The 27,790-nt window shown below is 38.9% G+C and overlaps 1 protein-coding gene across 2 annotated transcripts in view; it reads right to left on the bottom strand.

Moving 5' to 3' along the window:
• Aass (aminoadipate-semialdehyde synthase) overlaps window positions 1-27,790 on the bottom strand; it is a 54,198-nt gene that overhangs the window by 13,222 nt on the left and 13,186 nt on the right. For both annotated transcript variants that reach the window (XM_034519755.2, XM_076913654.1), the window contains exons 5-18: window positions 24,543-24,610; window positions 24,292-24,438; window positions 23,057-23,135; window positions 22,810-22,937; window positions 19,010-19,158; window positions 16,322-16,444; window positions 15,339-15,450; window positions 6,373-6,432; window positions 6,062-6,129; window positions 3,909-4,030; window positions 3,558-3,684; window positions 2,309-2,419; window positions 2,110-2,218; window positions 992-1,132 (exon numbers count right to left, since the gene is read on the bottom strand). In XM_034519755.2, coding sequence (XP_034375646.1) covers window positions 992-1,132; window positions 2,110-2,218; window positions 2,309-2,419; window positions 3,558-3,684; window positions 3,909-4,030; window positions 6,062-6,129; window positions 6,373-6,432; window positions 15,339-15,450; window positions 16,322-16,444; window positions 19,010-19,158; window positions 22,810-22,937; window positions 23,057-23,135; window positions 24,292-24,438; window positions 24,543-24,610 — 1,544 coding nt within the window. The remainder of the gene's footprint in view (window positions 1-991; window positions 1,133-2,109; window positions 2,219-2,308; window positions 2,420-3,557; window positions 3,685-3,908; window positions 4,031-6,061; window positions 6,130-6,372; window positions 6,433-15,338; window positions 15,451-16,321; window positions 16,445-19,009; window positions 19,159-22,809; window positions 22,938-23,056; window positions 23,136-24,291; window positions 24,439-24,542; window positions 24,611-27,790) is intronic.

Genomic DNA, 27,790 nt, shown 5'->3' with positions numbered 1-27,790 from the left:
TAGTAAATCCTTACAAAAACAAACTCTGTGGTTACTAACTATAGTCACCCTATGTATATAAACTCCTTACTCCCAGATCATGGTAATTTTATAACCTTTGACAAATCTTTCCTCACTCCTCCCTTCCTACATATTATCTGGAAAAGGAATTCTCAAAGTGGTCTTACCAGTTACTAACTCCCCTAACAAAAAAAGTAATCCGATTAAATAAATGGCTTTGGAGGGGCTAGTGACATGGTTAGCAAGGGAACTTACCACTAAGGTTAAGGACCTGAGTTTGAACCTACGTAGAAGAGAATAAGCCAGCTCCTGTTAGTTGTCTTTATTTTTGCTTGTTTGTTTGGTTTTTTGTTTTGTTTTGTTTTTTGTTTTTTGAGACAGGGTTTTCTGCTAGTCTTCTTAACCTCTAGATGAAGGGTGGGGAGGTGGGAGTGGGTGGGGCACATCCTCATAGAAGCAGGAGGAAGGGAGACAGGATAGCAGATTCTTGGATGCAGTGTGGGAGGGGAATGGGGAAAGGGGATATCATCTGAAATGTAAATAAAATATCCAATAAAAAAAGATAACCAGTATTTACATATAAATAAGATGAGAAATGCATTTTTCAGAAGGAGCCAAGAAGAAAGAATGGAACATAGGATTGGGGAAAAAAAAATCAAAGGTGACCTCGTTAAGTAGAACAAAAAAATATACACGGGGAAATATCAGAGGAGACAAGAATAGACACTAGTACTTGTCAGTAAGAGCTGGGTATTGACAGAAACTTAGCTGATTGAAAGAGAGTCTACACATTGGTTGACTGCTTTTCCAGAACTTGCCTACCTTTCGTAAAGAGATAGAAACGCTCATCTAAGGGGAGGCCAACTCTGCACATGTGTGTTCATGTGCACAGCCATCATCAAACAACACTGATGTTGGGGGAAAGTGTTTGGAGTCCCTTTGGCCACCACTGCAGGTTTCCATCTCTAAGGTTCCCATGATGCTCCTTTACCTTCCCATTGAGCAGATAGCTAGCAGGCTGCATTATGTTCATCAAGACTCCCACTGGACTCCAGCTGAATTTATATCGCAGGGGATTATCTGAATGTTCAGGGGCTGGAAGGCCACCACAGTAGGAAACATAAGACTCAACCTGCAAATTAAGGAATAAATCAGGAAGAATCAATAATATTAAGAAGACTAATTATTTAAGTTATCAGTTAGGGTTAATAATATCAATCTGCTGAATGTGCTATCATTTATTTTTTGAAATTATCAAGGATTTCAGATATACATCCTCAAAGTCAAACACTTATACACACACACACACACACACACACACACACATATGTATATATGAAAAAATATATATGAAGAAAATAAAGTCTAGTAGAGATAATGGCTAAATTTTCATTCAGTTAAAAATTCAACTGCTAGAGGTGCAGAGATGGGTCAGCACTTAAGAGTGCTTACTGCTCTTGCAGAGAACCATGCTTGGTTCCCAGCACCCTCACCGGGCAGCATACAACTTCCTGTAATCCCAGACATCTTGGAAAATCCAACGGTCTCTGAGGGCATCCACACATGTGAGTATATGTACATGCAAACATATACATACACATAAATGAAAATAAAACAAATCTTTAAAATAAATGAATAAAAATTCAACTATTAATTTTTTCTTTGCTGGTTCTAATAAGTTTTATATCCAAAATCATATATATATATATGTATATATATATATATGTATATATATATGCAAAAACCCCAAATCACTTAATTTGACTGACCATATCTACATATACAGTTATTGTTTTTCTTATGTAATTGCTTAATTAAACAACAGACTAATATCCCAATGGTTTTTTCTAACTTCTAAATGCAAAGTCTTTTCGAAGAATCTGTCTCAAAGGCAAAAGTCTTTACGAAACAAAATTATTACAGTAATATCTATTTCTCTAGAACTGTTACTAAGACCCAAGTTGTTTGACTCTACAGGTATATCTGTAGGTTCTGCAGTTTTTGAGGTTACTAGTCAAAGGGAGAGCTGTAGTCCAGCAAATCACTAATGAGAAGCAAAAGTGGACCCTGTGTCTCCTGAGCGGAATTCCGCATGGGAATGGGGCTCACCGTGGCTCCCAGCTCTTTGGCTCTGTCAATTGTTTCCATTGCCAACATGTGATCGAGACCAGGATCTAATCCCAATTCACCAATGACTGTGATGCCAGCATCATCCACACTGCCACAGGTGGAAAAGAAGAAAATGGAAAAGTCAGACACAGAAGAGGAATAATCCTGAGGCAGCACCTTACTGGAGATGGAGGCTTACCTCTTTTCCAGTTCTTTCATGGCTGGTGTGATGTAGCTTGCAGTGATCATATTAACCTTGCTTTCGATGCAGGCCTTAGCCACAACAGGATGCAGCACATAAGGCAACAAGCTGAAGATGGAGGGAGAAGGAATTCAGAACCTTTGGTTTCCAATCCTCCCTCCCTTCCAGGATGCTTGAACTACACCACAGCTCAGTCCTAAGAAAACGCCAACCTTAAAGAATTCTCTCAGAAATGACCAAGGACTTCTGAACTACAGAGCAGATCTGTCCTACTGTCCACTACACAATGCTCTTCACTAACCCTTTCTGTATTTTTTTCTTTTTAACTTTTTTATGTTCACTCATTGTGCATGTCTATGTATGCATGTAACATATTCAAATAACAAATATCTCATAACTCAGAAATTCTATTTTTATTTTCTAACACTAAGAGCATAGGCATACAGTTGCCAAAAGACAAACACTAAATTGTGCCTAGTAGCATGTTCATAACAACCCAAGTCAAAGCAACTAGATTCCATCGAAGTCACAAGAGTATTAATGATATGTTCAGACAGAAGGGCATAAGTAGTTTATTCTCATAATCACAATATCAAATGAAAGACATACTGAATGATTCAATTCTACAAACTTTGAAAACATGTAAAAAACTAAGCTAGATGTTCAAAGAAGGAACAGTGCTTATGGGATAGAGCAAATAATTTTAAAAAGGTCAAAAGAGGTCTTGTGGGATATTATAAACATTGTTTCTTGATGCAGATAGTGATTAGAAGGTGTATTAACATTGTAGCAGTTCACTGAGAAACATAGTTATGGTTTTTTATTCAAGAGTATGTGCATGTGTGTGTGAGCGCTCACACACACCCCACCCCCACCCCCCACCCCCCACCCCACACACACACCCACACCCACACCCCCCACACCACACACCCCCCCCCCCCCCCCCCCCGTGCACGTGGAAGAGAGAAAGACATTGAGAGATAGACAGACAAAAAGACAGAGAGTCAGAGATAGAAAGAATGTTACTAATTAGCCTGACTGTGGCCTCTTACTTTCAAACCCTCTTAGACTCAAGCAAGTACGTGACATACAGGAAGGTACCACCGCATCACAACCTTCTTATATTTTCATACATATGTTCTTCAGTTAAGTGTTTATGAGAGAGAAGACAGAGGAGGAAAGAGCAAGGAGGAAAGAGAGACAGGGAGAAAACAAAAGAAGATTAAAACAACAAGATGCCCACTACCTGATGACAAGATCTTGAGATTCTACCAGGGACTGCAGTTTTGCCTCCTGCTTGCCAACGGTCAAACTGACAGGGTTAATATTGTATTTCTTGCTCAGCTGTTGCATTTGCTTCGTCATATCAGAACCTATTTCAAGAATACAAAAATCCATTTATTTTTTTAAGATTTCCTTCCACTGGAGACGTTTTCATATCTCCACGACTTTCAAAACTTAGAGATAAAAATTATTTAAAGTTCAGATTCAACAGGCAATGAAACTAATTTTTCTTCTTAAATAAAAACAAAACAAAACACACACACACACACACACACACACACACACACACACACACACACAAAACCCTCATTACCTAGTGTTATTTCTACATTGCTGTCTCTTGACAGATACTCCAAAACAGGCCCAGATACGTAGCCAGACCCAAGAACCAAAACCTTCTTCTTGGTACTCATTGAAAGGAATTGAATACGTTCTCTGTTTGACAAAGAAGAAGAGGGGGGATAGTTAAGTTTATTTCTTTTAAATAACAAAATCTTGTGATCCCCAAGTGTAACAGAAACTTAGATGATGAAGCAACAAAATTTCCCTGCACTGCTTCCAGTAAGAACATCCCAGGAATTCCTTAGGCCAACACTCTACATCATTTGTTTTAGATCTTGTATAATAGACCCTGGCCTCTGAGATGGTCAAGGTCTACAGACTTCCTCTAATTCATGGGGCTTGAATGCGGACCTGACTTTTTTTTTTTTTCTCTGCTTACTTACAGTTGAGTAACTTGCTTCTTACTTTATCCTCCCAGAAGTATTTACTCAAAACTATTTTGGGTCTCGATGCCGAATACCTTATTTCTTCCTCACACAGTTGGAAGAAACAGCAATCTGAAAAATGGCTTACTATTATCTGCATCAAAACATGTTTTGTCAGATATCTTTAGGCTAATGTAAAAGATTAAGACTAGAAAGGATTTTAATTCTTGACCCATTTATTCTGTTAAAAGTTATACTTTCTGGAAAGAGAACTTTTGTTTGGACAAACAATGACTTCCATGGTAGTGACAGGGTCTTGCTCAACTTTTCATTTTGTTTTGAATATGGAAGTTTATCAAATGCTTTTAGCTGAGATTCCCAGATGTCCTCAGGAATCTATGAGCATAGTCTGGTACAGGGGTCTTCACAGCAAACTTGGATGGTAAGGTCTTTAGGGTACTCTCACACACCAATCTGCTAAGGTTTTCATTTATAATAAGTGAATAAATACTAATATTAAATGCTCCCATCCATCTTCACACAGAAACACATGCATACTACAGGTAAGAGATCTCCTTCAACTACGATCCCCATCCATTTAGCTGAGAGAGCCACCATTACCTGTTTATTAGATATTCTTTCCAGTAGTACCTTATATAATTTATATAAATAAAACATTATTTTGATGCACCAATATAAAATGTTTAAAACACTCCTAGATTCCAATTCAGTCCACATCAACAGTACCCTTAAACCCCAAATTCCAGGATAATAGTCGCTACACTAAACAATGAAAAGATTGTAAGACTAAAGTAAATTCCCTTTCTAGCTAAGATCTCCATTATTAGATTCCTGCTATAAGAATACACTGGAGAGTGAAAGTGGGAAGTTCCAGCAACTGCAGCCAATTAGCTCAGCTGCCCCAGGAAATCTGATGCATAGACTGAAGACATGACAGATTGGTTGACACATCATTACTACCACAGTAAGGAGTCATCCAGGTAACAAGGATAAACAGAACTATAAATAACAAGCAAATATGATGTTCCCTAGAATAAACTCTCTTACAGAACTACAAAAGCATTTGAATTTTAGAATTTAGAATTCTTTTAGAATTTTATAATTCTTTAGAAAGAATTAGAAAGAATTAAATATTCAAGCATTTAATGCCAGAAGATTCCATTCTCACATTTAATTCAGCAGTTCTATGCAAACTAACACATATAAGAAACACACACACATACACACACATAATATACATATATTTGGTATATATATGAACAGGAGAGTCAGTTAGGAAGGCAGAGGGCTGCCTTGATAGAGGCACAGGCTTTTTAAGGCACCTTTCTCCTCTCATCTGCTTCCCTTTTCACTGTGTCTGTTAATTTCTATTCATTATACTGAACAAAGCAAAGTCCAAACCTTTAACAAAAGCCCAAGCAGAAAGTACCACAGAAAGAGTTAATATGCTGATTGATTTCTTTTGGGAAAAAGAAATAGAAATCACTGTGTGCAGCAAACTGAAGAGGAATCACAGAGCTATTCAAACAGTAACACTGTTTCACTCTTCTGTTCACCGGCCAGAACCCAGCAGATTTGAACCGCTATGGGGATGCTACACTGCTCTTCAAAAAAAAAAAAAAAAATGTACATGTTACATAAATCTAATATTAATAACTCTCATTGAAATCTTTAAGATATTTATCAAATCCAAGGTAATGATAAAGAACAATATCAGATTTTTTTTAACAGTACATACCTGCTTTCTCGGAGTTTCTGTATATATTTGTATTTGTCAGTCAATAGACCATTGGACGTAATCACTGCCTAGATGTGTATACACAAGACATTCCTTTAGTATTTAACATTTAGTCCTAGGACTATGAACACCTGACTGACAGAAGAGACACGTGAAAGAGGGCAGGGGTGGGGGGTGGGGAGAAAAGAATGGGAAAAACAGAGATAGACAGACATCAGGAAAGGAGGAAAAGAATACACACCACAAAGAGAAGAAGTGAAAAGGATGGTAGGAAAAGGTTACATTCACGTGGAGGAATTCTGATAACTTACGTCTCGCACCACGGGAGAGAAGTTCTGGCTTTCCAGAGGCTGTGACGCATCTGATAACAGCTGTGAGCAAAGAGAGCGGGGGAGAGGTAAACAGAACCGCAACCAGGCCACATGGTACTTATCAACAGACTAAAATTCTGCATAAAGAAAAAGTTTTCTGAATATTGCTGAATATAAATAAATGGCCATAAAAATTATAAATAATTCTGTGTAAAGAAATATAATGTTGCAAGGCAAGGTCTAATATTAAAACTAAAATTTGATTGTAATCACCTTTGCTTGCTGAGAATACACAAAGACCCTTCTTTCATAAGCAGAGGTATTATATTAAGTTTCCCAAGTATCAGAGCCATAACCTTTCCTCTGAGTGCCTCTGTCCAATCTCAATACTTCAAGCTGTTCTATGAGAAACAGCCAAGCCCACCAACCTCACTGTAGACGTCACCCTCTGGTCATATTTAGTTTTATGGTTAATAAAACACTTCAAAACATGGGAATGATTACTTGACCAAGTAGAGCTCAATGGTATCTATAATCTGTCCATTTTCTTTGAAGATTAAATCAGATAGATATTAACACAAGACACCTCCTCTCTCTCCCCCTCTCCCCCTCCACCTCTCATCCCCTTTCCCATCCTCTTCCCTTCTCTCCCTGTAACCTCAGACAGAGTTTCTCTACATAGTCCTGGCAGTCTTAGAACTCACTCTGTAGAGCAGGCTGGTCTTGAACTCACAGAACTCTACCTGCCTCTGTCTCAGAGTGCTGGGATTAGAAGTACAAGCCATTATACCTAACCCACACCTCACTACACCTGAGAAGCCTTCTCTTTTTCTCAAGACCCAGAGGCCAACAATAGAGTATCAGTCAGGACTTTCTTAGGTTAAGGTCTAGAACACTTACCCAAATAAAAAACAAGTCATTACACGGTGGGGGTGGGGGTATACTAGAAACAGAATATAACATTGTTTTTTTTGTGCATCTGAAGCAGATAGTCAACAAATAGCTATTGAATCCAACAGAAACAAAACATCCTTATCATTCCCAAGCCTGTGCCCTGTAATACCACAGAATCTGTATGGACTTCAAGTCAAAAGTAAAAAACTAACAACAATGTACCAATAAAATGACTTCTAATAGCATTCTGCTATTCCCATAGACCAATGCCTTGCTCAGCCACCACCAGGGAAACTTTCTCCTACAGCAGATGGGAACAAATACAGAGACCCACAGCCAGACATTATGGAGAGAGAGAGAGAGAGAGAGAGAGAGAGAGAGAGAGAGAGAGAGAGAGAGAGAGAGAGAGAGAGAGAGAGAGAGACAGACCAAGACCTTGGAACACTCAGCCCTAAATAGGATATATCTATCAAATCCGTCCTGGCAAGGTTGAGAGAACCTTGTGGAAGAGGAGGCAGAAAGAGTATAAGAGCCAGAGGGGACAGAGGACACCAAGAAGACAAGGTCCTCCGAGTCAACATGACCAAAGCTCATATGAGCTCACAGAGACTGACACAGCATGCACAGAGCCTGCTCAGGTCTATACCAGCTCCTTTGTATATATATTCTGGTTTCCAATGTAGTGGTTTTCTGGGATTCAAGTATGTGAATGAGTGGGTCACTGTTTGTGATTTCTCTTGGGCTCTTTTTCTTCTGTTTACTTGTTTTATCTAATTCTGATGTGTCAGTTTTTGTTTTATTATATTTTATTTCATTATTTTATCATTACCCCCTTAGAGGCCTGTTGTTTTTCCTAATAAACATACTCAAGATATATCAGAAAAACTCTTTAGAGTAAAATTGTTAGTAATAGCTCCAAACAGAAAACCATCTAAATGTCAACCAATGGTAAAATAAACAGATGCTGATATAGCCATTAGCAACCTGAACTTGCTCACAAATAGAAGATTAACATATTGTGGTCAAGTTGAGTCTACTCTATGAGTGTAAAGATGGTTTGATTTGAAAATCAGTTGACAGAAATTATATTAGCAAAGCAAAATTATATAATCTTGATGAATGTAAAATATAGCAACCATTATAATAGTTCAAAAGTCTTTGATATGTAAAAATATGTGAAAATTTTATAGTAAATGTCAGATTTACTGATGAAATTATTCTCTAAAGATGTGGGGGAAGAGTGAAGGAGTCAGAGGATGGGGCGAGAGGCTGCAAAATACCAACTTCTAAGTACAAAACAAATATTACAACCATGAACTCATAGTAGATGGCTATTGTACTGGCACTAGGTCCACAGAAGTCAGTCCTTCTTGGCACCAAGCTATAGAAAGGGAAGGATTCACTAGACTGTAGAATTTACTGTTGATCTACTGACAACCAAAAGATTTTGGCTTGAGGGACAGCATGGTATCCACTTGTACACCCACTGGTAGTCAGATCAAGTTCTGACAGTTAGTCCCCACGCATGAGCACACAGACAGCTCTGATGCAACTCTGAAGAACACTAAACAAAACCAAAGTAAATACTGAAAAGAGACAGGGGCGGGACTGGTAGAGGTAGGAGAAACATTCAAGAAGATAGGAGAAAGGGTAACCAGAATACATAGTGTATATGTATAAAACCTTAAAAGAATAAAACTTACTAACAACAGCAACAACAAAAAAGATTAAAAGAGACAAAGACACAAGTTTCCTGCTATTTTTATCCACCATAAAAGCACAAATGTCTTTCAACAGATACCAAAATCTTCAGGGTTAGAGGTCAGGACAGCAGATGTGGAACTTTTGAAAAGAAGAGTAGGAAGGGTATGGGGTGAGAACAAAGAGGTATGGAGGATGCTAATGCTGTCTGACTTTTGACCCATGGCTTTCATTGTAATCTGACCATTTTCACTTTTTTTCTTAAATGGTAGGAGATTTTATTTTTGAGATTATAACATTTCTCCCTTCCCATTCCTCTCTCCAAACTCTCATATATTCTTCTCCTCGATCTCTTTCAAATTCATAGATTCTTTTACCATTATTATTGCATGCATATATTATGTATGTGTATATATATGTGTATGTGTGTCAGTCTACTCAGTCCATATAATGTTACTGGTAAGCCGCTTCCTTTTATGGAACACATACATTTGATACTTTAACACTTTATATTTTACATAGTATAAAAGCTTTATATTTATGTTGTTTTCTATAACAAAAATTTTATTCATAAGTGTTGTCATGATGAGTCACACTGGCTAATTCTCATGATGTTTTAGTGCAAATTCATTTAATTGACCCACCACATCTATATGAAATGTACTACATTGAATGATAATTTTGATTAAAGACAAGTAGGAAGTCAATGGTATGGCCAAGCAGGTAAACGCCCTTGCCTCCAAGTTACATTGTTACCTGCCCAAAACCCATACAAAATTAAGTCAAGTATGGATGGGGGAAGGGTTCATAAGACCTCGTTCCCAGCCAACTGCTATTGGTAGTTGATGATTGCTCGAGGAGGGAGAGTCATTTTTCTTAGGGGTAAGATGTCTGTGCTTTAGTAGATGGCTTCTCATTCAATACATATAGGCAGAATTAATAGTTCCCAGGAGTTTTTTTTTTTTAATATATGAATTAAGAAGGGAGATATTTTGTGGGTTTCTGGGGGTGGAAGGTGGGGGTAGATAAGATAAAAATACATTGTATACAATTTTAAAAGAAATGACATCATAGTATTTGCAGGCAAATGGAACTAGAAAAAAAAAAAAAAAAAAAAAAAAAAAAAAAAACATTCTGAGCAAGGCAATCCAGACCCAGAAAGACAAACATGGCATGTACTCACTTATAAATGGATATTAGCTGTTAAGGGAAGAATAATCATGCTTCAATCCACAGACCCAGAAAATCTAAGTAACATTGAGGGCTCAAGAGTGGGTGCTTGGATCACCCTGGGAAAAAGAAACAGAATAGATTTTTGGAGGTGGACTGTGGGTGGATGGGGATGAAAATAGGAGGGGCCAGGTGGTAGAGGAAGGGAGGGAAAGAGGGAAGGAAGGAGGGAGGGAGGGAGGGAGGGAGGGAGGGAGGGAGGGAGGGAGGGAGGGAGGGAGGAAGGGAGAGAGATTGAAATAGGTGGGCATTTAGGGGGCAATATGAAGTCTAATGCGATAGAAACTTCCTGGAACCTGAGGCTGACCCTAAGGAGGATTCCTAGTAAGAGAGGATATAGAGACTGAACTAGTTATCTTCCATTACCAGGCAAGGCTCCAGTGGTAAGACCAACCCAGCCACAAAATCTATAACCTACAACCTGCCATGCCTGCAAGATGCTCAGGAACAAAGGTGGCTCAGAGCTTGTGGGAGTGGCCAACTAATGACTAATCTAACCTGAGGTCCATACCAGGAGAGTAGGTCAATGCTTGTCACAGCCTAGATGGCCAGGATCCAGAAGCTGGATAGCTCAGAGACTTAGGGTAGAACCAAACAAGACTGAGCAAAATATAATATAATATAATATAATATAATATAATATAATATAATATGTTAATGAAACGATTCCTAATGATACTCTGTTGTACTCAGAGGATCGGTGCCTAGCCCAGTCTTCAACAGAAAGGCTTCTTCTCCCAGCTGATAACAGATACAAAGACCCTCAGCCAAACATTAGGTGGGACTTGGGGAACCCCACTGAAGATAGGGGAGGAAGCATCATCAGAACCCGAGGGGTGGAGGACACCAGGAGAACAAGGTCCACAGAACCAACTAAGAAGGGCTCATAGGGGCCTGCACGGGTCTTCACTAGGTCCTCTGCATACATGCTGTGGTTCGTTACATTGGGATTTTTGTAGGAGTTCTAACAATGCTCCCATTGGGGTATCTGACTCTTATCTGCTTATGGGACCTTTTTCCTCCTACTGGGTTGTCTCATCCAGCCTTGATTTGAGGGTTTGTTCCTAGTCTTACTGCATCTTCTTACGCTGAATTCAGTTGATATCTCTGGGAGACCTGTTCTTTTCTGAAGGGAAATGGAGGAGGAGGAGATCTTTGGGAGATGAGACTGAGGGGGGGGGAGGGGGCGGTACTGGGAGGAATAGAGTGAGGGGATGCTGAGGTCACAATGCATTGTATGGAAGAAGAATAAATAAAATTTAAAAAGAAATATTAGCAGTCATACCCATCCATATGACTGATTGATATTCAACATTTAACAGAATATAAGTTGGGCTAAAATACATAATTTCCGTGCTGAGAAGGATGACTTAAAGCTGGAGATTTGCCAGTACTTCTGGCTACTCTAATACTCTGCTGGAGCCAAGGTGACTCTATCCACTTATTAGTACCAGGGAGTTTCATGTTAGCTTAAGGGACTAAGCTCTTACAAACTATCCCTCCTTTAAATACTAGGTGTAAACCCTAGGAAAAAGTTCAGGCAATAAAAAAAAAAAAAAAAAAAAAAAAAAAAAAACCTGCATGAGGGGTTTAGAAATAGAGGGACAGCAAGTTTGGAGAGAAGCTTCCACAGGAATAGCCGAGTTTCCCATATTGCTTTGACAACAAGCCTTGGGTGATGTTCTAATTTCATTCTGTTGGTGTCATAAACCATATTGACCAAAGAAACTTACTGGAGGAAAGCAATTATATTGGTTTACCAATTATCATGTAAGGAAGTCTGGCCAAGCACTTGAAGAAATCATGGCAGAATGCTACTTGCTGTCTTTCTGACTCATGCTGCACTAGCTTTGAAATGCAGCCCAGGACCATCTGCCCAAGCAGCGATGCTAACAACACTGGGACCCTTCTACATCATGATAATCAAGACAACCTCCTATAGAATCCACAAACCAGACTGAAATATACAATTCCTCAGGTGATATCATTCCTCAAAGTATTGGTTCCTGTCAGGTGACTCTAGGCTGTACCAAATTGACAATTAAGATTTAACAGGACAAGTGGATAGGTAAAGGGGTTTTAGAAACGTACCAGGCCCAGAGTGACCAGACTCCAGAGTGTTAGGGGTAAAAACTGGTAGATTCAGGAAAAGAGAGGTCAGCTTTTATCTAAGTCTCTTCTGTCTCATGATCTATACACTGAGCAAGTGCAGGCCAGGGTACAGTACACATTCAAGTAAAGATAAAAGATGCTCCTTTTATTTAAGCTAGCCGGCTCCACAGATGAGATGTAATTTTTAATTTGGATCTAAACAAGTCGCTCTAAACTTGGCTTTAAAAAAAAAATCACCATTTTTTCAGAATTCCCACAATATAACATTTACAGCACCCAGAACACTTGCCCTATGATCTGTTCTCAAAGGTGCAAACTATCCACAAACGTCAACCTCAAGTTTTCCAGAGTGTTAGAAGGAGAAGATACAGCAGTGTTCCCTTTCCCCAGGTTTGCCTCCTATGGGTTTGCTTACTCAAGTCAATTACAGTCTGAAAACAATCAATAGAAATTCCTGAAACCAACTATTAATAAGTTTTAAGTACACACCCTTCTGAGTAGCAGATGTAATTATGTGCTTTCCTGCTGCATCCCACATGGCCAGTACATTCATACTGCACAAACTACACACACACACAAACACACACACACACACAGAGACAGAGAGAGAGAGAGAGAGAGAGAGAGAGAGAGAGAGAGAGAGAGAGAGAGAAAGAGAATCAGCTGTGGTGGTGTTTCAGTAGCTTAATGCTAAGTCTCAGTCCATACATCTTTCATCTTGCTTTCTTTTACCCTACAGACATTGTTATTAAGTTATCACGAGCAAGAAAGGCATGCAGCACACAAGGTTTGAGACTGAAAGACCAGATTGACCTGAATTTTATAAGATATTATTATCATTGCTCTATTTCATAATTAGTGGTTATTACCAATCTCTTACCAAACCATGTTTTTCAATTAAACTTTGTCATAAATATGCATGTATAGAGAAGATATATATTGTGGATCTAATACTATGTATAGTTTCAGACATGAATGGAATTCCCAGAATGTATCCTCCACAGATAAGAGAAACTAACATAAAGATCGCAAAATGGCTTTTAAAACTGTGTTCCATGTGATAAAGAAAATACATTCATAAGAAAAGCAGGACTCTGGGCAGTTGCAGCACTTGGGAGGCAGAGACAGATGAATCTCTGCAGTTGAGGCCAGCCTGGTCAACAGAGCAAGTTCCAGGAGAGTCAAGGCTCTACAAAGAAACTCGATCTCAAAAACAAACACAGAAACAAAAAACCAGTAATGATGGTGTAGTAGAAGCCAGAAGCCTCAAACTAGACCAAAGACTCATTGCAGTGAACATCTGCAAGCAAATAAGTGTGGACAAGAGGGTATTCTGTGGAACACCTATGACATTCTACAGCTTCCACAATAAGATCTTTTTCTTTTGTGGGGGACACTGCAAGAGAAGAAGGCGGGTATGAAGGGACAGAGAAATGAATGGGATTGGGTTGCATGATGTGGAATTCGCAAAGAATCAACAAAAAGTTAGATAATAAAAAATTAAAATAAAAATCACAAAGACAATAAAATAAGATGATAATGATGACAACGACAATGGTGACGAAATCATGGAGATTCTAGGCAGGGAAAAGGAAAAGTACCAAGAAACAAATAACTACTACTCTGAAGTTAAAAAGTACACAGACAGGTTTGCTACCAGGATAAAAGCTACCATGGCATTTACAGACCTGAAGCATTCTTCTGAATTCTGAAGGTTCCTACATGCTCACACACATACCCATCCATCCATCCATACATACATACATATATACATTCAATTAATAATGATGATAATAAATATTGTTTTAAAAATAAATCTAGTCAGCAGAGAAACAATGTCAAGAAAAGTGAATATAAACACAGCTGGGACATTTACTATTCCTTTCTCCCTAGACATGCATGCAAACACTGAGACATTTACATCTCTAGAATGTAAACACTTAGGAAAACCATTAAGATTGTATACTACAACCAGCAAATTTTACAGATGGGTGTCTGAGTGATACCTTGAGTCAGAAATCTAGCTAACACCTAGTCTCACTTGCCATTGGTACTCTCCTAATGCTACTACCTTCCCTCAGAGCCAACTTCAGACTCACTGCAGACTCAGCATGCACTGACACATATGACAGAAGGCAAGAAGTATCTCCCTCAAGTTGTCCTCTGACCTCCACAGGTACATCACAGCGTAAGCATGCTGCTGTACACACACATACACATTCAAACACATCAACAAACAAACAAAATATGTTTCCACAGGATTTTCTAATGTGCACATCCTCTATCTTCTTCTTATTAACCCGTTGGTTACTCAGAGAAGACAACTTCAGAGCAGACGTTTTGATTATTCTCCCACTGTTCACTATGGACCCATTGTTTCATAGTCAGAGAGAAATAGAGAATGAAGACACAAACAAGAGCTGTGATTCCTAGGTTCGGAATCTCTGCCAAAGGCTGCCTGCTGTCAGCAATAAAAACACAACACATGGTAAGTCTGAACCCAAGATAAACACTGGTGGAAGAAAGAGTTTCTTTGGTAAATAGGAAGAAATCTAGATTACACAGCATTTCAGAAGTCAATCACAGGAGACGAACACCACCTCAGCATAAGCCACCACTAAACAAAATACTAGTGACTGACATCCAGTGATATTTTGAATATTTCCAATTGTTCCAATCTATTAATTATATCACAGTAAAAATGCCCCCGATACAAATTGATCTAGATAGCAAGGGAATTGATGATAAAGTAATTTACCTGTCCCCACAATGTCGTAAACACCCTTAATAAAATGTATATAATGAGATAAATGTAACTGATTGTGAGCATGTAGTCAGAGATACAGTCCCCAGGAGACAAGTAACAGATTATGTTGAACAAAAATGGACCTATAAGTACATTTGGGGAAGGGCTGGTAATTCATTTTACAACAGATTTCTTGGATACAGAAGACCAGAACATTCATAAGCACACTTAATGGTTCTACTTAAAGTCACAGAGCTGCTGTGGAGCCTTCTGGTCCCCTTACCATTTCTTCAACATAAGGGTAAAGCATGTCTCCAAAGTATTCTGTAGCCTCAATTGGAAGCTGAGCTGGCAAATTGTCAATGGAACACATCAGAATCCCGGAGCCTTCAACACTAAGAGAAGCAACATCCTTTATTCAAATGCACAAAATATGACTTGAATTTTTCCCAGACTCTACTCCATCACAACATTTGTATCATTGTTATTTATATATCTGCAGTCTTGAGAAAAAAGCATATCACTATAAATAAGACTGCTTTTCCTCCTCAGCTTCTTCCAGCTTTTCCCTAATTCAACCACAGGGGGCAGCAGCTTCTGTCCATTGGTTGGGTGCAAATCTTTACATCTGACTCTTTCAGCTGCTTGTTTGGTCATTCGGAAGGCAGTCATGATAGTCCCCTTTTTATGAGCACTCCATAGCCTCAGTAATAGTGTCAGGCCTTGGGACCTCTCCTTGAGCTCTCAGACACTGGACCACCAAATAGGCATCATACACCAGCTGATATGAGGCCCCCAGCACATATACAGCAGAAGTCTGTGGGGTCTGGACTCAGTCAGAGAAGATGCACTTAACCCTCAAGAGATTAGAGGCCCCAGGGAGTGGGGAGGTTTGGTGGGGTGGGTGGTGGGTGGGGTGGGGACATCCTCATGGAAATTAGGGTGAGGAAGTATATGATGTGGAAGTCAGGGGATGGACCAGGAGGGAGATAAAATCTGGACTGTAAAAAATGTTTAAATAAAAATTTTTTTTAAAAGACTGCTTTTTAAACAAAACTTTTTTTTTTCAACTTGGCAACCCATCTCCCATTTAACTATAGTGAATACTTCTTTAAGCATTCAAATTTCAATGTGATTATTTTCACTACTTTTTAACTGTGTTTGAGCATATACTCCCAAACGTCTACACCTTCATAAAGAAGGGAAATGTTGAGTGATTCAAACTAGTACATCAAGGTAAAGAAGCATCAACTTTGACAAACTCACCTGTCATGAATAATATGCTGGTCTGCGTCATACATGCAAAAGGGGTGTTCTATGGTAGTACACTCAGTCATAAAATCTATAGACCCTCCCGTGTCTGCCGAAATGTCACATATTGCCACAAGTCTGAAAATAATGTCAACACTCAGATGAGACAGTGGAATTCTCAAGCCTTCGAGAAGACTAACAATGAAGAAAAACATAGTGTGGTCAAAAAAATTGCTTTGTGCATGCCAAATATTTTCCAGGCATTTAGAATCTTTGTTCAGTCTTTGGGACATTGTGTTGATCTAAGACAGAGGGTCCTTTAGTTTCCATGAGAATCATGAAGGAAAAAAAAAAAAAAAAAAGGAAGGGACAGAATCAGAATGAAAAGGGGTGGGTGAAATCCCTTCCCTACAGAAAAACTTGATAGCAGACAGATTAAGGTGGCTTGGTTCATCACCTATAAATAAGTATTGTAGATAGCACAGCTGCCTCTCTACGCCATACCTCCACATCCTTAGATTCAACTGAGACCTAAAAGCACTTGAGAAAAATGTTGGATCTATAGTCAACATACATACAATATGTTCATTCTCATTATTATTACCTAAACAATGCGGCATAACCATTTGCATGTACTATTGAATAAGAATTTTATTAGTGTGTACCTACAAATAAGTTTTAACTTTTTCATACATGCATACAATTTAACTTATTCTTTTCTCTCTTCTTTCCCCCCATTGTTGAGCACTAAACCTAGAATTTTAAGCTATCTATCCTTAACAGCTGAGCCATCTCTCCAGCCCTTAAGCTCTCTATCCTTATCTTTTATTTTTTTTTCCTTTTTATTTGGAGTCAGGGTGTCACCATGTTGTCCAGTTTGTCCTTGAAGTCCCTCTATCTCAGACAGCATTTATACTTGTAAAGCTTCATCTTACTCACATGTAGCTGTGAATTCAGCGGTGAATTCACTCAACACCAACAGGCTCCACTAACTGTCGTAATGTCTTAGGCATCAGAAGCAATACAGAGATGATGTTAATATATAGTATATGAGAAACTTGGATATCTGTAGATATTGCTCTCTTTTGGGGCTTAGAAACCATTCTCCATACCAGGAAGAGTTGACTCTACTACGTAACTCTACTTGTATTTTTATGGAAATCTCTAGATTTATGAATGGCAGTCATAGTCTTTTGAAAAGAAAAGAATCATAATGTTTCTGTCCTGTCTGCTGTCACCACGTGCAGAAATAGGGTTGTATACAAGAGGCTTGCCCACTATTGCACTTCAATGGTTCTCTACTTATCAAGTAGCAGTCCTGCATTGAAATGCTTATCTTCCTGCCCCACCCCCACCGAGTCCTTTTTAAAAAGGCTTTGCTGAGCCCAGAGTTAGTCATTCATTAGATACTTTAAGAACAATTACTAAGCTTAGAGCAGTACTGCTTTATCTAAAACAAAACAAAATAAAACAAAAAACAAAAATAAAAAAAAAAAAAACAAAACCCAAACCAACCAAACATAAAAACCTCACTATTAACAGACCTTCCCATTGGTTTTTTGTTTCTAACAGGCCCTTCAGTGAAACTTGCAAGGACACAATTAGTAATACATTTTGACCCATACTTCTGAAGTGAAGTAAAGTTCCCTGCTAAGAGAGCAACAGGGAGGCCTGGTGGGGTAGGGGTGGGGGTGTAAATTCTCTTAGAAAGGGGTGTGTATGGCAGGGGGCAGGGAGGAGGTATGGGAAGAGGAACAGTCAGAGGGAGCACAAGAAGAAGGATAACAACTGGACTGTAAAAAAATGATTAAAGAACAATAAAAAAAAAAAAAAAAAAAGAAGGGTTCCCATTCCTCATCTTCTGAATATGAGATGCACAGAGAAACTTTACTTTGAACTGAGCTCATCCAGCAGCCTGTCCACCTATACATCCCAGGATCTGTGATCCTTATGTAAATATAGAGGAGTTTCCCCAGACAAAAGCCCCTTGTTTTCATTACTGAGGGAGACACTGCTTTGAGGATGAGCCCAAGTGCTCGCCATACTTGCTACAAATAATCAAATCTGCTTCACTCTCACTGCAGGGTTTTGCTTATCAGAGGTGAGCTCATCAAATGACCCAACCATTGTGCTGTGTTAGCAGTCCGCTTACTTTATCTAATCTCCTGTTACATTGTTTGTTGTTCCTTCTGGTCCACTGACGTTTGCTTCAGAGCAGCAAACAGCCTGTCTATGCGTCTCTGAATTTTATACATAAGATGTTTGACAAATATTTATTAATTAACTCACTCAATACTTAAGAACTACTTAAATGTCTATTTTATACCAAGTACTTATTAAAGTCAAGACCAAAAGGGGCCTATCTTTCAGGAGAATAAATTCCAGTAGGAGGAAAAAAAAAAAAACTATCGTTAACACAGAAAAATAGAGTGTGAGTTTTTCAAAACAAAATAATAAACTAGAGAGGAAGGAGATTAATGATGAAGAGATTTCTGAGGAGGGGTGGGCTTTGGAACAAAAAACAAGTCAGAAGTCAGTTTCAAGAGGTGAGTAAACTGTAAAATGCTGAGAGGGTGGACCATCACTAAAAATTAAGCTCTCTGGCATATAGAAACATTGTGGTCTTTGATCCCTAATAACAGTGCTGCCAAACCAAACCACAACAAAAAACCTTCATTTTTTTGATGATGTACAAGTCCTTACTTGTGTGGTAATTCAGGACAGCCTTCCACAGGAATAACCGAGGATTTCACTGGGGCCAGGAGACTCTGAGCGTCCTGACGTGTGAGCAGGCGAGGGGTGTTTTGCTCCCAGTAGATTCCATTAATCAAACAAGTTGTATAGGGCGCAATCTGTAAAGCAAGTTCCATGTTCAACAAAACACGATGTAGCTTATGTTAATACCATGTACTGAGAGAACTCTGTATAGGAGCTGGGAGTAAAGGCCAAGGTAAGTCATCAGTGTTACTTCTACAGAATGTTTTGTTGTCCAGCTCATCTCCCCTCTTCTGAGGAAAGGATAATAGTCACCTACAGTCCACTGTAGAATTACTCCATGATAAGATATAAATATAATAAATACATTAAGATTTTATTCTGTAATATATTGCACAGCTAGAAAAAAAAATAACAGAATCAAGTGACCCAGAACTCTATTTCCAGTTCAAATACCAGAGAACATCAACCCTAATCATACTCAGTTCTCTGAACTCAATTACTCTTATCTACCAGATGGGAATAATGATCTTTAAAAAACGCTTTGAGGATTAATTTGATAACTTCTCTGGGGAACTGCTTATACATACACATGTACAGGCACACATGCGACAAGCGCCTTGACATCAGTTTCAGAACTGAAGGTTCAAGATAAAATTAGGGGCAGAGAATCAACTAGGGGCCTCATCACTGTGGACACTATCTCCTATTCTCAGTATTCCTTATTGCCTATAGTTCTTTGTCTAGTGGAATGGTCGGCCCAGAAATCATGTAATACAAGTAACACTGAATTGAGCAGGTTGTATTTATTTATTTATGCATACCTATAGAGAGAGGAGTAGAGGAAGAGACCATGCATCTGAGAGGAATCAACGCACAGTCCTTGGTCAGTGTTGGGAGGAGGAAAGGGGGAAACAACATATGGGAAACTAAAGATGAAGTGATGCTAGATTTCAATCTGTTTTCAACTTCAGTTGTTTTCATATATATTTTTTTCCTTAAGTATCTCAAGGCAGTCTTAGGCTGAAGGGAAGAGCTTTCTCTGTAGCACACTATCCATGCTCAAACGGCTAAATTTCATACCAGAACCTATAAGTGCTACCTTGTGAAAACACACTTAAAATTATTTAAAGCGTTTCTTTTCATAATACATGTATGCACTTTGAGTTAGTATTTGCTATTTAGTTTGTTGGCTTATTTTGAAGACAGCTGTTACATGACCAATTGTGTTTCTTAGTAAATAAAACTGCTATTTGCCCACCAGAGGGATTGGTTTGTAAGTCATATTTTGGGCAAAGAGGATAGCACGGTGCTTATGTAGCTGGACCATTTCTCCTCTTGTCCTGCAATCTGTCACAAGCATTTGGAGATCGCTGGTTGCTATGGTTGAGATGTTGAATGACCACAAAGACCCAGCCTTGGCACTACTTAAATGAAGACCTTCAGAGGGTAGACCCTAGTGCAAAGTCTTCAAATCACTGGGATATGCCTTTAAGGGGATATTAGAATGCAAGTCTCTCCTCTACCTTTCTTCTGATCTGGGATGCTTCCTCCAAACCACTGATCCTTACCACAGCCATCCCCAATGCTTAGCAGATGACTGGCTGATCTTGTGACTTAAATCTTTTCCAAAACTGTGTGTTTAAATAAGTCTTTTCTTTTTATAAAGTTGTTTGGGGTATTTTGTTCTAAACATGCAATATTGACTAATTAAACAAAATAATTGACGCTGAGAGAAGGAATCCTTACTATTACTATGTTGGAAAATATTGAAGCACTTTGGAACCGATTGGCCTTTAGAAATTGGATGTGGAAAAACAGGCTAGAAGAACATCCCCAAAAGAGTTGGAGTGTCGCTCAGGGGACAAATACTTTGCCTGTCATACACAAAGCCCTAGCTTCCATCCCAGGTACCATAAACAAAGTTATGAGGAGTCTGTAACCAGGCATAGGGGTGGCTTGTGCCTATGCTACCAGTACTCAGGAGACAGAGACAGAATATTTGAGAGTTTAAGGACAGCAGGGAATGCAAGTGAATTCTGAACAAACCTAAGCCACAGAGAAGGAGCCTGTCCAAAAAAAAAATCAAAATGAAATGAAAATTAAAAACAATAATGAAAGGAGGAAGAGAACAAAAGAAAGACAAACAGAAAGAAAGGAGGGGGAGAAATCAATGATGTGGGGGATGGGAGGGAGAAAGAAAGAAAAGAAGGAAAGAAGGAAAGCAAAGAGGAAAAAATGTAAAATGTCTGAAGTAGAACATTTCAAAAGAGAGTCTGAGGAGCCAGGCAAATGTTTCTTAGAGCTGATGTCTACAGTGTACTCCAAATGAGTGGTGCACGATGGAGCCATGGGAATGGAGACAAAGAAGGAACTCTAGAAAGGTAAGGCAACCAGAAATACACAACCCCTACTGGAAGAAACATCAGGCAACATGTGTCCTAGGCAAGGAAGGCCTCAGACTCCTGCGTCTAGCCTATGGCAACAGCCACATGACGCACAGAGGTAAAGCTTCCCGAGCCAGGGTGAAGGTGCTCGAAATCTAGCACATTGTGCACAAGATGCTTGTCTTGGAGCATTAGGAGTTGAAGTCTGTCTGAATGGGTTTTGGGTTTGCCTGGGTCCAATGACTCCTTTCTTACTGTCTGCTCCTGCCTTTTGGAATGGAATGTATACCACGAAGCTAACATGCTGTGTATCTTAGAAACATCCAGCTGGCTCTTTATTTTATATGCCTTTACAGCCAAAGATGTTAATCTTGGGTTCCAAGTGAGACTCTGAAATTTGAATTCAGTGATGAGTTAAGACTTTGGAATTGTTGGCGATGAAATGCACATATGTTAAATGTGGGGAAATAAGTTTTATTGGGCCCAGGACATAATACTGTGGTTGAAATACAGTTGTCTCTTGAACTTATCAAAAGGTTAACCAGTAAAGCCTTATGTGCGTGGCACTTAGAGAGTAGAAACTGAATGCAACCACGCTCCTAAGAGGTGACCCTTTGGAAAGTGTTTAAATTAGATTAGAGAGAGTAGAAGATCCATGATGAATCCTCGTGGTTTAATTAGGAGAGGGAACAAAACTACACACAGAGAGATCCACATGCCCTCCCACCATGATGTGTTGCTGCCAGTGGGAACCCATGGAAAATCCTGAACTATGCTTTGTTCTTCAGGCTTCCAAAATAAATAACCTCTTTTTTTCCAAGCTAAATAACCTCTTTTCTTACCCATACCATGGTCTTTTTTTTTTTTATAAAGCCAATTGAGATGCTAGGTGAGATTGTGGTTATAATTTTGGGGGCATAGAAAAGAAGGTAAACCTTTAGGGATGTTGCTCAATGGTAAATGACTTGAGAGGTGAGAAACACTAGATTCTTTTTTAAATTGAAAAGAAAAACAATTTTAAAAATGTTAGGATAGATGTATGTTAAGACCAATCTTTAGATAAAGTACATTTTTTTTTTCAGCAGCGCTAACTAGTATAGGCTAACATAAAAACAAGGCTCTCCAGGAATTGGCTTAAAATTAATGAGTACATACATTCTTAAATAAAGAGACCATAAAGCAATGAACATCCCCAACAGAAGCCACCAAAGCCACTAAGCAAAGGCCGCCTCAAACCTAGCAGGAGCCAACTACTAAAACCAGCACATGAGAACCAAAGGACTCGCAGTCAGTCTATACAAGGACCTCAGGGATCAAGGATCAACACATTTATGATTTCCCGCTCAGAAAACAGCTTAACTATGGTGTGTCACAGCAACCCAATCAAAAACAGATACTCACATCTGTATTAAAACGACTGGTGTAGCGCTCGGGGTATTTCTCGTATTCTACAGGATCATACACACCATCTGTTTTCCTGACAAGATGATGATGGCGACTTAACACTGTCCCATACACTTTCCTGAGGTCTTACAAAGAAAAAGGGAATTAGTAAAGCAAGTGACAAATGATAACGATTTATGGTAACAAAGTACTAACACAAAGACTTTTTAAAACAGTGAGAGGTAAGGTCTCCCCCACCCCTTACCTCCAGTTTTTGAAACTTCTCTTAATTCATGAGGCTCCACATACTCACAAGGTAGCTCATTAAACACTTCTTGGGCTCCCTGTAAATATACATAAGAACCAAACCTCAGTAGGGATGGTGCCAACGTGATTTCCTGCAAGGACTCACAATTCCGTAGTTCCATTTGCCCTGCCTTATAACCAGGATCACAACAGAGAAGCACAAATCCCACAAGCTTTGGTTTCAGTTGCATTAGAATGGACTGCCATTTAACTGGTTCTTCAGAATAGTAATGTTTAGAAATGTGGGTGTAACATATGTCTATTTACTTTTTGATTTGCTATAGAGATCATTTTAAGGGGGAGAATGGTCTACCATAGAAGGAAAAGATCAGATGTGTGCTTTACAAAACAACACTAACAGAGACGTTCTGTTGGAGAAACATCTGTACTACACTTATTTTTCAGTTACAAGTTTCTCCAGGGTGATTACAGATGCAGCCTCACCACCACACCAGAAGAAAACATTAACTCCAGTCTTAATCTTCCTTAGTTACTAGCAAGACTCTAGGTAGTTAGTGAAGGAACAACCTATCACCTGAAGAATAGTACTTCATATCATTAACAAGGAGTTATAAAAGGAAAAGGGAGGAGAAGGAAGGAGGGAGGAAAGGAAGATGGAAGAGTTAAGGGACACTTTAAATTCTAATACAGTGGTTCTCAACCCTTTAATATAATTCCTCATGTTGTGGTGACCCCCAAACATACAATTATTTTTGTTTCTACATCATAACTTTAGTTTTACTATGGTTATGAGTTGCAGTGTAAATATCTGTGTTTTTCTACAGTGGTAAAAGGGTTGTTGGATCTCATAAAGAGGTCATGACCCTCAGGTTGAGAACTGCTGCTCTAATAGAGGAGATCAACTAAAAGAAAATACTTGGACTGTTACTGTTCTGTGCTACAAGAATAACATATAACAAAAATATCCCAGGGGCTAGAGAGATAGGTCAGTAATTAAGAGCACTGGTTACTCATCAAGAAGACCCAGGTTCAATTCTTAATACTTACACGGCAATTCACCATTGTCTGTAACTCCAGCTCCAGGGGATCTGACACCCTCATACCAATGCACACAAAGTAAAATTAAATTATTTAAAAATACAACCCCAGTTGAATGGTCATCCATCCTATTTGAAATGCCCATGGCATGTTCAGCATTTCAGATTGCTTGCCAGAGAGGACAGGTGGCATTACCTTGGATACATTGCCGGTCCCTGTGAATACAAACGTTAAGGGCCCTATTGACTTTGGCATTAAACCCAGAGATATTTCATAGCCAGCATCTCGGACAGCCTGCACAGCCTGACTGCTGTTCCTGTAGTTGTGGGCCATGCCAAGATGCTGAAAGCAAGCACACAGAGTTCACGTCAGTCCACTAGCTCCAATATGTTTCTATACTGAAAACGTGATGCTTCCAATAAATAAATAAATAAATAATCTCTCACCATAAAAGGTGTATGATGTCCCAAAGCAAGGAGCCTCAAACCCATTCCATGTAAAATATTAATCATTCCTGTCACAGAACCAGAATAAAAAGAGCATTAAGTGGCATGGAATAACAGTGCACAAAATAAACTCTGTTCATAGGCCTTGACCAGAAGAAATAATACATTTTTTTCTCTTTGTCCATTTTAAACCTGCTGGGTGCCATAAGAAAGCAAAGACCATAATTATCTCAGATTCATAAGGGTCCTCAGGACATCCTGCCCATACTCTCTACTTTCTATCAAAACCCTCACCCACCTAGGTCCTCTTCTGTCCCATGTCCCATGTCTCCCTCATAGGTCCCATTCTCATATTAGTCCTATTAGAAGAAAATCCCTCCTCTCATAAAAGATTAATCTCTCCTCCTGTCTGCAGATCGCAACCTGACCTGGCCCTTCATAGCAAGAGACTCATTCTTGAATAGCCTCCCTCACATTTAAAACCCAGTCCCATCTCCCAAACCAAAAGCAAGCAAGCAAACACTCAAAATAATAATAATAATAATAATAATAATAATAATAATAATAATAATAATGTTAGAATCCCTTTGGCCTAGGGATCCTAACAGATACTAGGTGGCTTACATCATTAAACTTGTTGGGCCTTTCAGATTCCGATTTACTAGTCAGAAGTTTTTGGCAATATAGACTCTCTTGGATCAACACTCAATTCCTCTCAGTATCCCTGACTTGATTGTATCCTTCTTTCTTCCTTCCTTTTCTTCTTGTCTCACTATATAGCCCAGGCTACCCTTTAATCTCCCTATGTACTCAGGCTATCCTCAATTTCCAGAGCTTCCTGTCATAGTCTCAAGTACTAGGATTCTGAGCAGGTACAGCCATACCTGCGCCCAGAATCAATCTTACTTTCTTTAAGCATCTCTCTGTGTGTATTATATTATCACCTTCAGGATTGTGTTTGGGGCTCTAGTCTCTTAAAAGCTTCATTTTCATCACATCCTAAATATAAGTGTTTTCTGGGTATGGATGATCCCCACGTTCATACTTCCAGTACGGATTTTTTTTTCATTTGATTTCAGGATGAGGTCATTTTTCTATGTCTTAAGTGGGGTGTCCTCAGACACCTAAAACTCGGCACACTTACAGCAATGCTCTCATTCTCTATTTCCCCTTATTTATACTTTTCCATGCCTTTCCCAACACCTCTGTCACATGCAATTCTATCTAGGTTTCTTTTATCTTTTTGTTGAAGTCAACTTTTAAATAAATTGTTTATGTGCAGTAAAATGTAACTTGAAGTGCATAGTTTATTAACCATTAACAAATCATCACACCCATGTATCACAGACTTAAAATGGGAAATGTTGCTGTTATCTGTATAGATTAGATTCTTTGGCTTTATGTAAATGAAGTTATAAGCACAGACCCTATTGTCTCATTTCATCTAGCATAGTTTTACATTTGCATCAATAATTCTGTTTCTTTTTAGTGTTGCTGTTTCCCATTTTATGGTTATAGCATAATCTGTTTATCCATTTCTGTTTGTATTGTTTCCAGACTATTACAAATTTCTGTAAAAAATTGTTTTTGTGGTGCAGACACACAATATATTACATTACACACATTTAATTTGTGTATGTTTAGCTTAAATGGAGTGATACATGGGATAATAACAATATCCTCCCCCAAGAACTACAGACTATCTGATATTAAGGATAACCAGCAGCAAGCGAGCGGTGGCGCACTGCCACCAGAGGGAAGCCGCGCCCTTCTCTCCGAGTTCGAATCCCCGTCTCTCCCATGTGACTCTCTCGCCGAGTCTCATGGGGGGAAAAAAAGGATAACCAGCAGATACCTAATTATACTTACAACCTGGTCAATAGGAGGGGACTCAGGTCTGTCACTGTAAAACTAGCCGATGTAAAACAGCCATGGCTGGAAGGCTTGTAGACTTTAAACCTTTTAGAGACCTTACTATTGACATTTTTTTAAATAAATATAATTTCTAACTGCATTGTAAATATACACATATGTATGTATGTATGTATCCTCACTAATAGGTGTAGCTTTCACCCCTCATCAAAAAAGCTTCTTTTGTCAGTAGACAGAGATTATAATGGCAATCCACAGTTGGTCAAAATGCAGAGAATAAGTGACCATGGGTGCCCAGCCTTGACTGATATATCTATAGCATAACTCCCTATACCTGAGACTCAAGGACAGTTGTGCAAGAAGGGCAGAAAGATTGCAAGAGCCACAGGAACATGACATCTGCTACCAAATAGAGTCTTCTAGACATGACAGGAAAGTTGTAGTCATGAAGTGTCAATAATATGACTACCTAAACAAGTCCTGCAAAGTGATATGACCAGTTGACATGCCAACGTATATGAGAGAAATTTCATAAGGCCTACCCTTAGATGAAGAACGCCAGGGAAGCAGTGACTGCTAACAAAAGGAGAATCCATTTTTCTGCAGGAATGAGCTCCCTCATGGGTTATCCAGTACGGAGTAGTCAGCCATAAACACATATACATACAAGCAACACTGAATGAACTCAGTGGGGTATGTGAATGTGTGTGTGATAATAATTTAAGAAGAAGTCATGAATTTGAGAAGGAGTGTGGGGACTATAGGAGCGGCTTAGAAGGAAAGGCAGAACTGATGTAAATATAGTATTCATGAATGAAACTCACAAAAAAATAAAAAACAAGAATTAAAGTAAAATTCTTCTTGAGTTCATCAAGCTTATTCTCCTTAGTGCTTTCTTGTTCTTTCAGTGTTTGCAGAATAGATTGTGATGTCCTTTCTTATATTTCTTCCTTTTACACAGTTCCATCTCCTTTGGTAATTACTCTGTATAGATTTGTTTTCAATTTTATCGATAGCAGGGCTTTACCCATGCCTACCTCCCCTCCCTCTTACTTGCTTAAATAGGTTTAATCATTCACAGAGTCTTAGCTTCAGGTCCACTATCTTAAGGACAATCCTAACAGCTACTTCCAGCTCCATGCTCTTCTTCTAGCCAGTAGTACTTACTCTATACTTGTGTGTTATCTTGCCCCCATGATTTCTTCAATTAAAGACAAAAAAGCTACATTCCATTCACAGATATGGAGTTACTTCTGAATCACTCAACTTGTTTCTGATGTGTTCATTCTCTGGAGAGAATGCACACTCAGCTGGATGTGTCTCAAAAGGCCTTGGAACAGTAGTCAACAGGGCTGACCCATCATTTAGTCAAAATG

This window comes from Arvicanthis niloticus, chromosome 15 (assembly GCF_011762505.2).
Source record: "Arvicanthis niloticus isolate mArvNil1 chromosome 15, mArvNil1.pat.X, whole genome shotgun sequence".
NCBI lineage: Eukaryota > Metazoa > Chordata > Mammalia > Rodentia > Muridae > Arvicanthis > Arvicanthis niloticus.
This window is presented reverse-complemented; position numbering and strand designations above follow the sequence as displayed.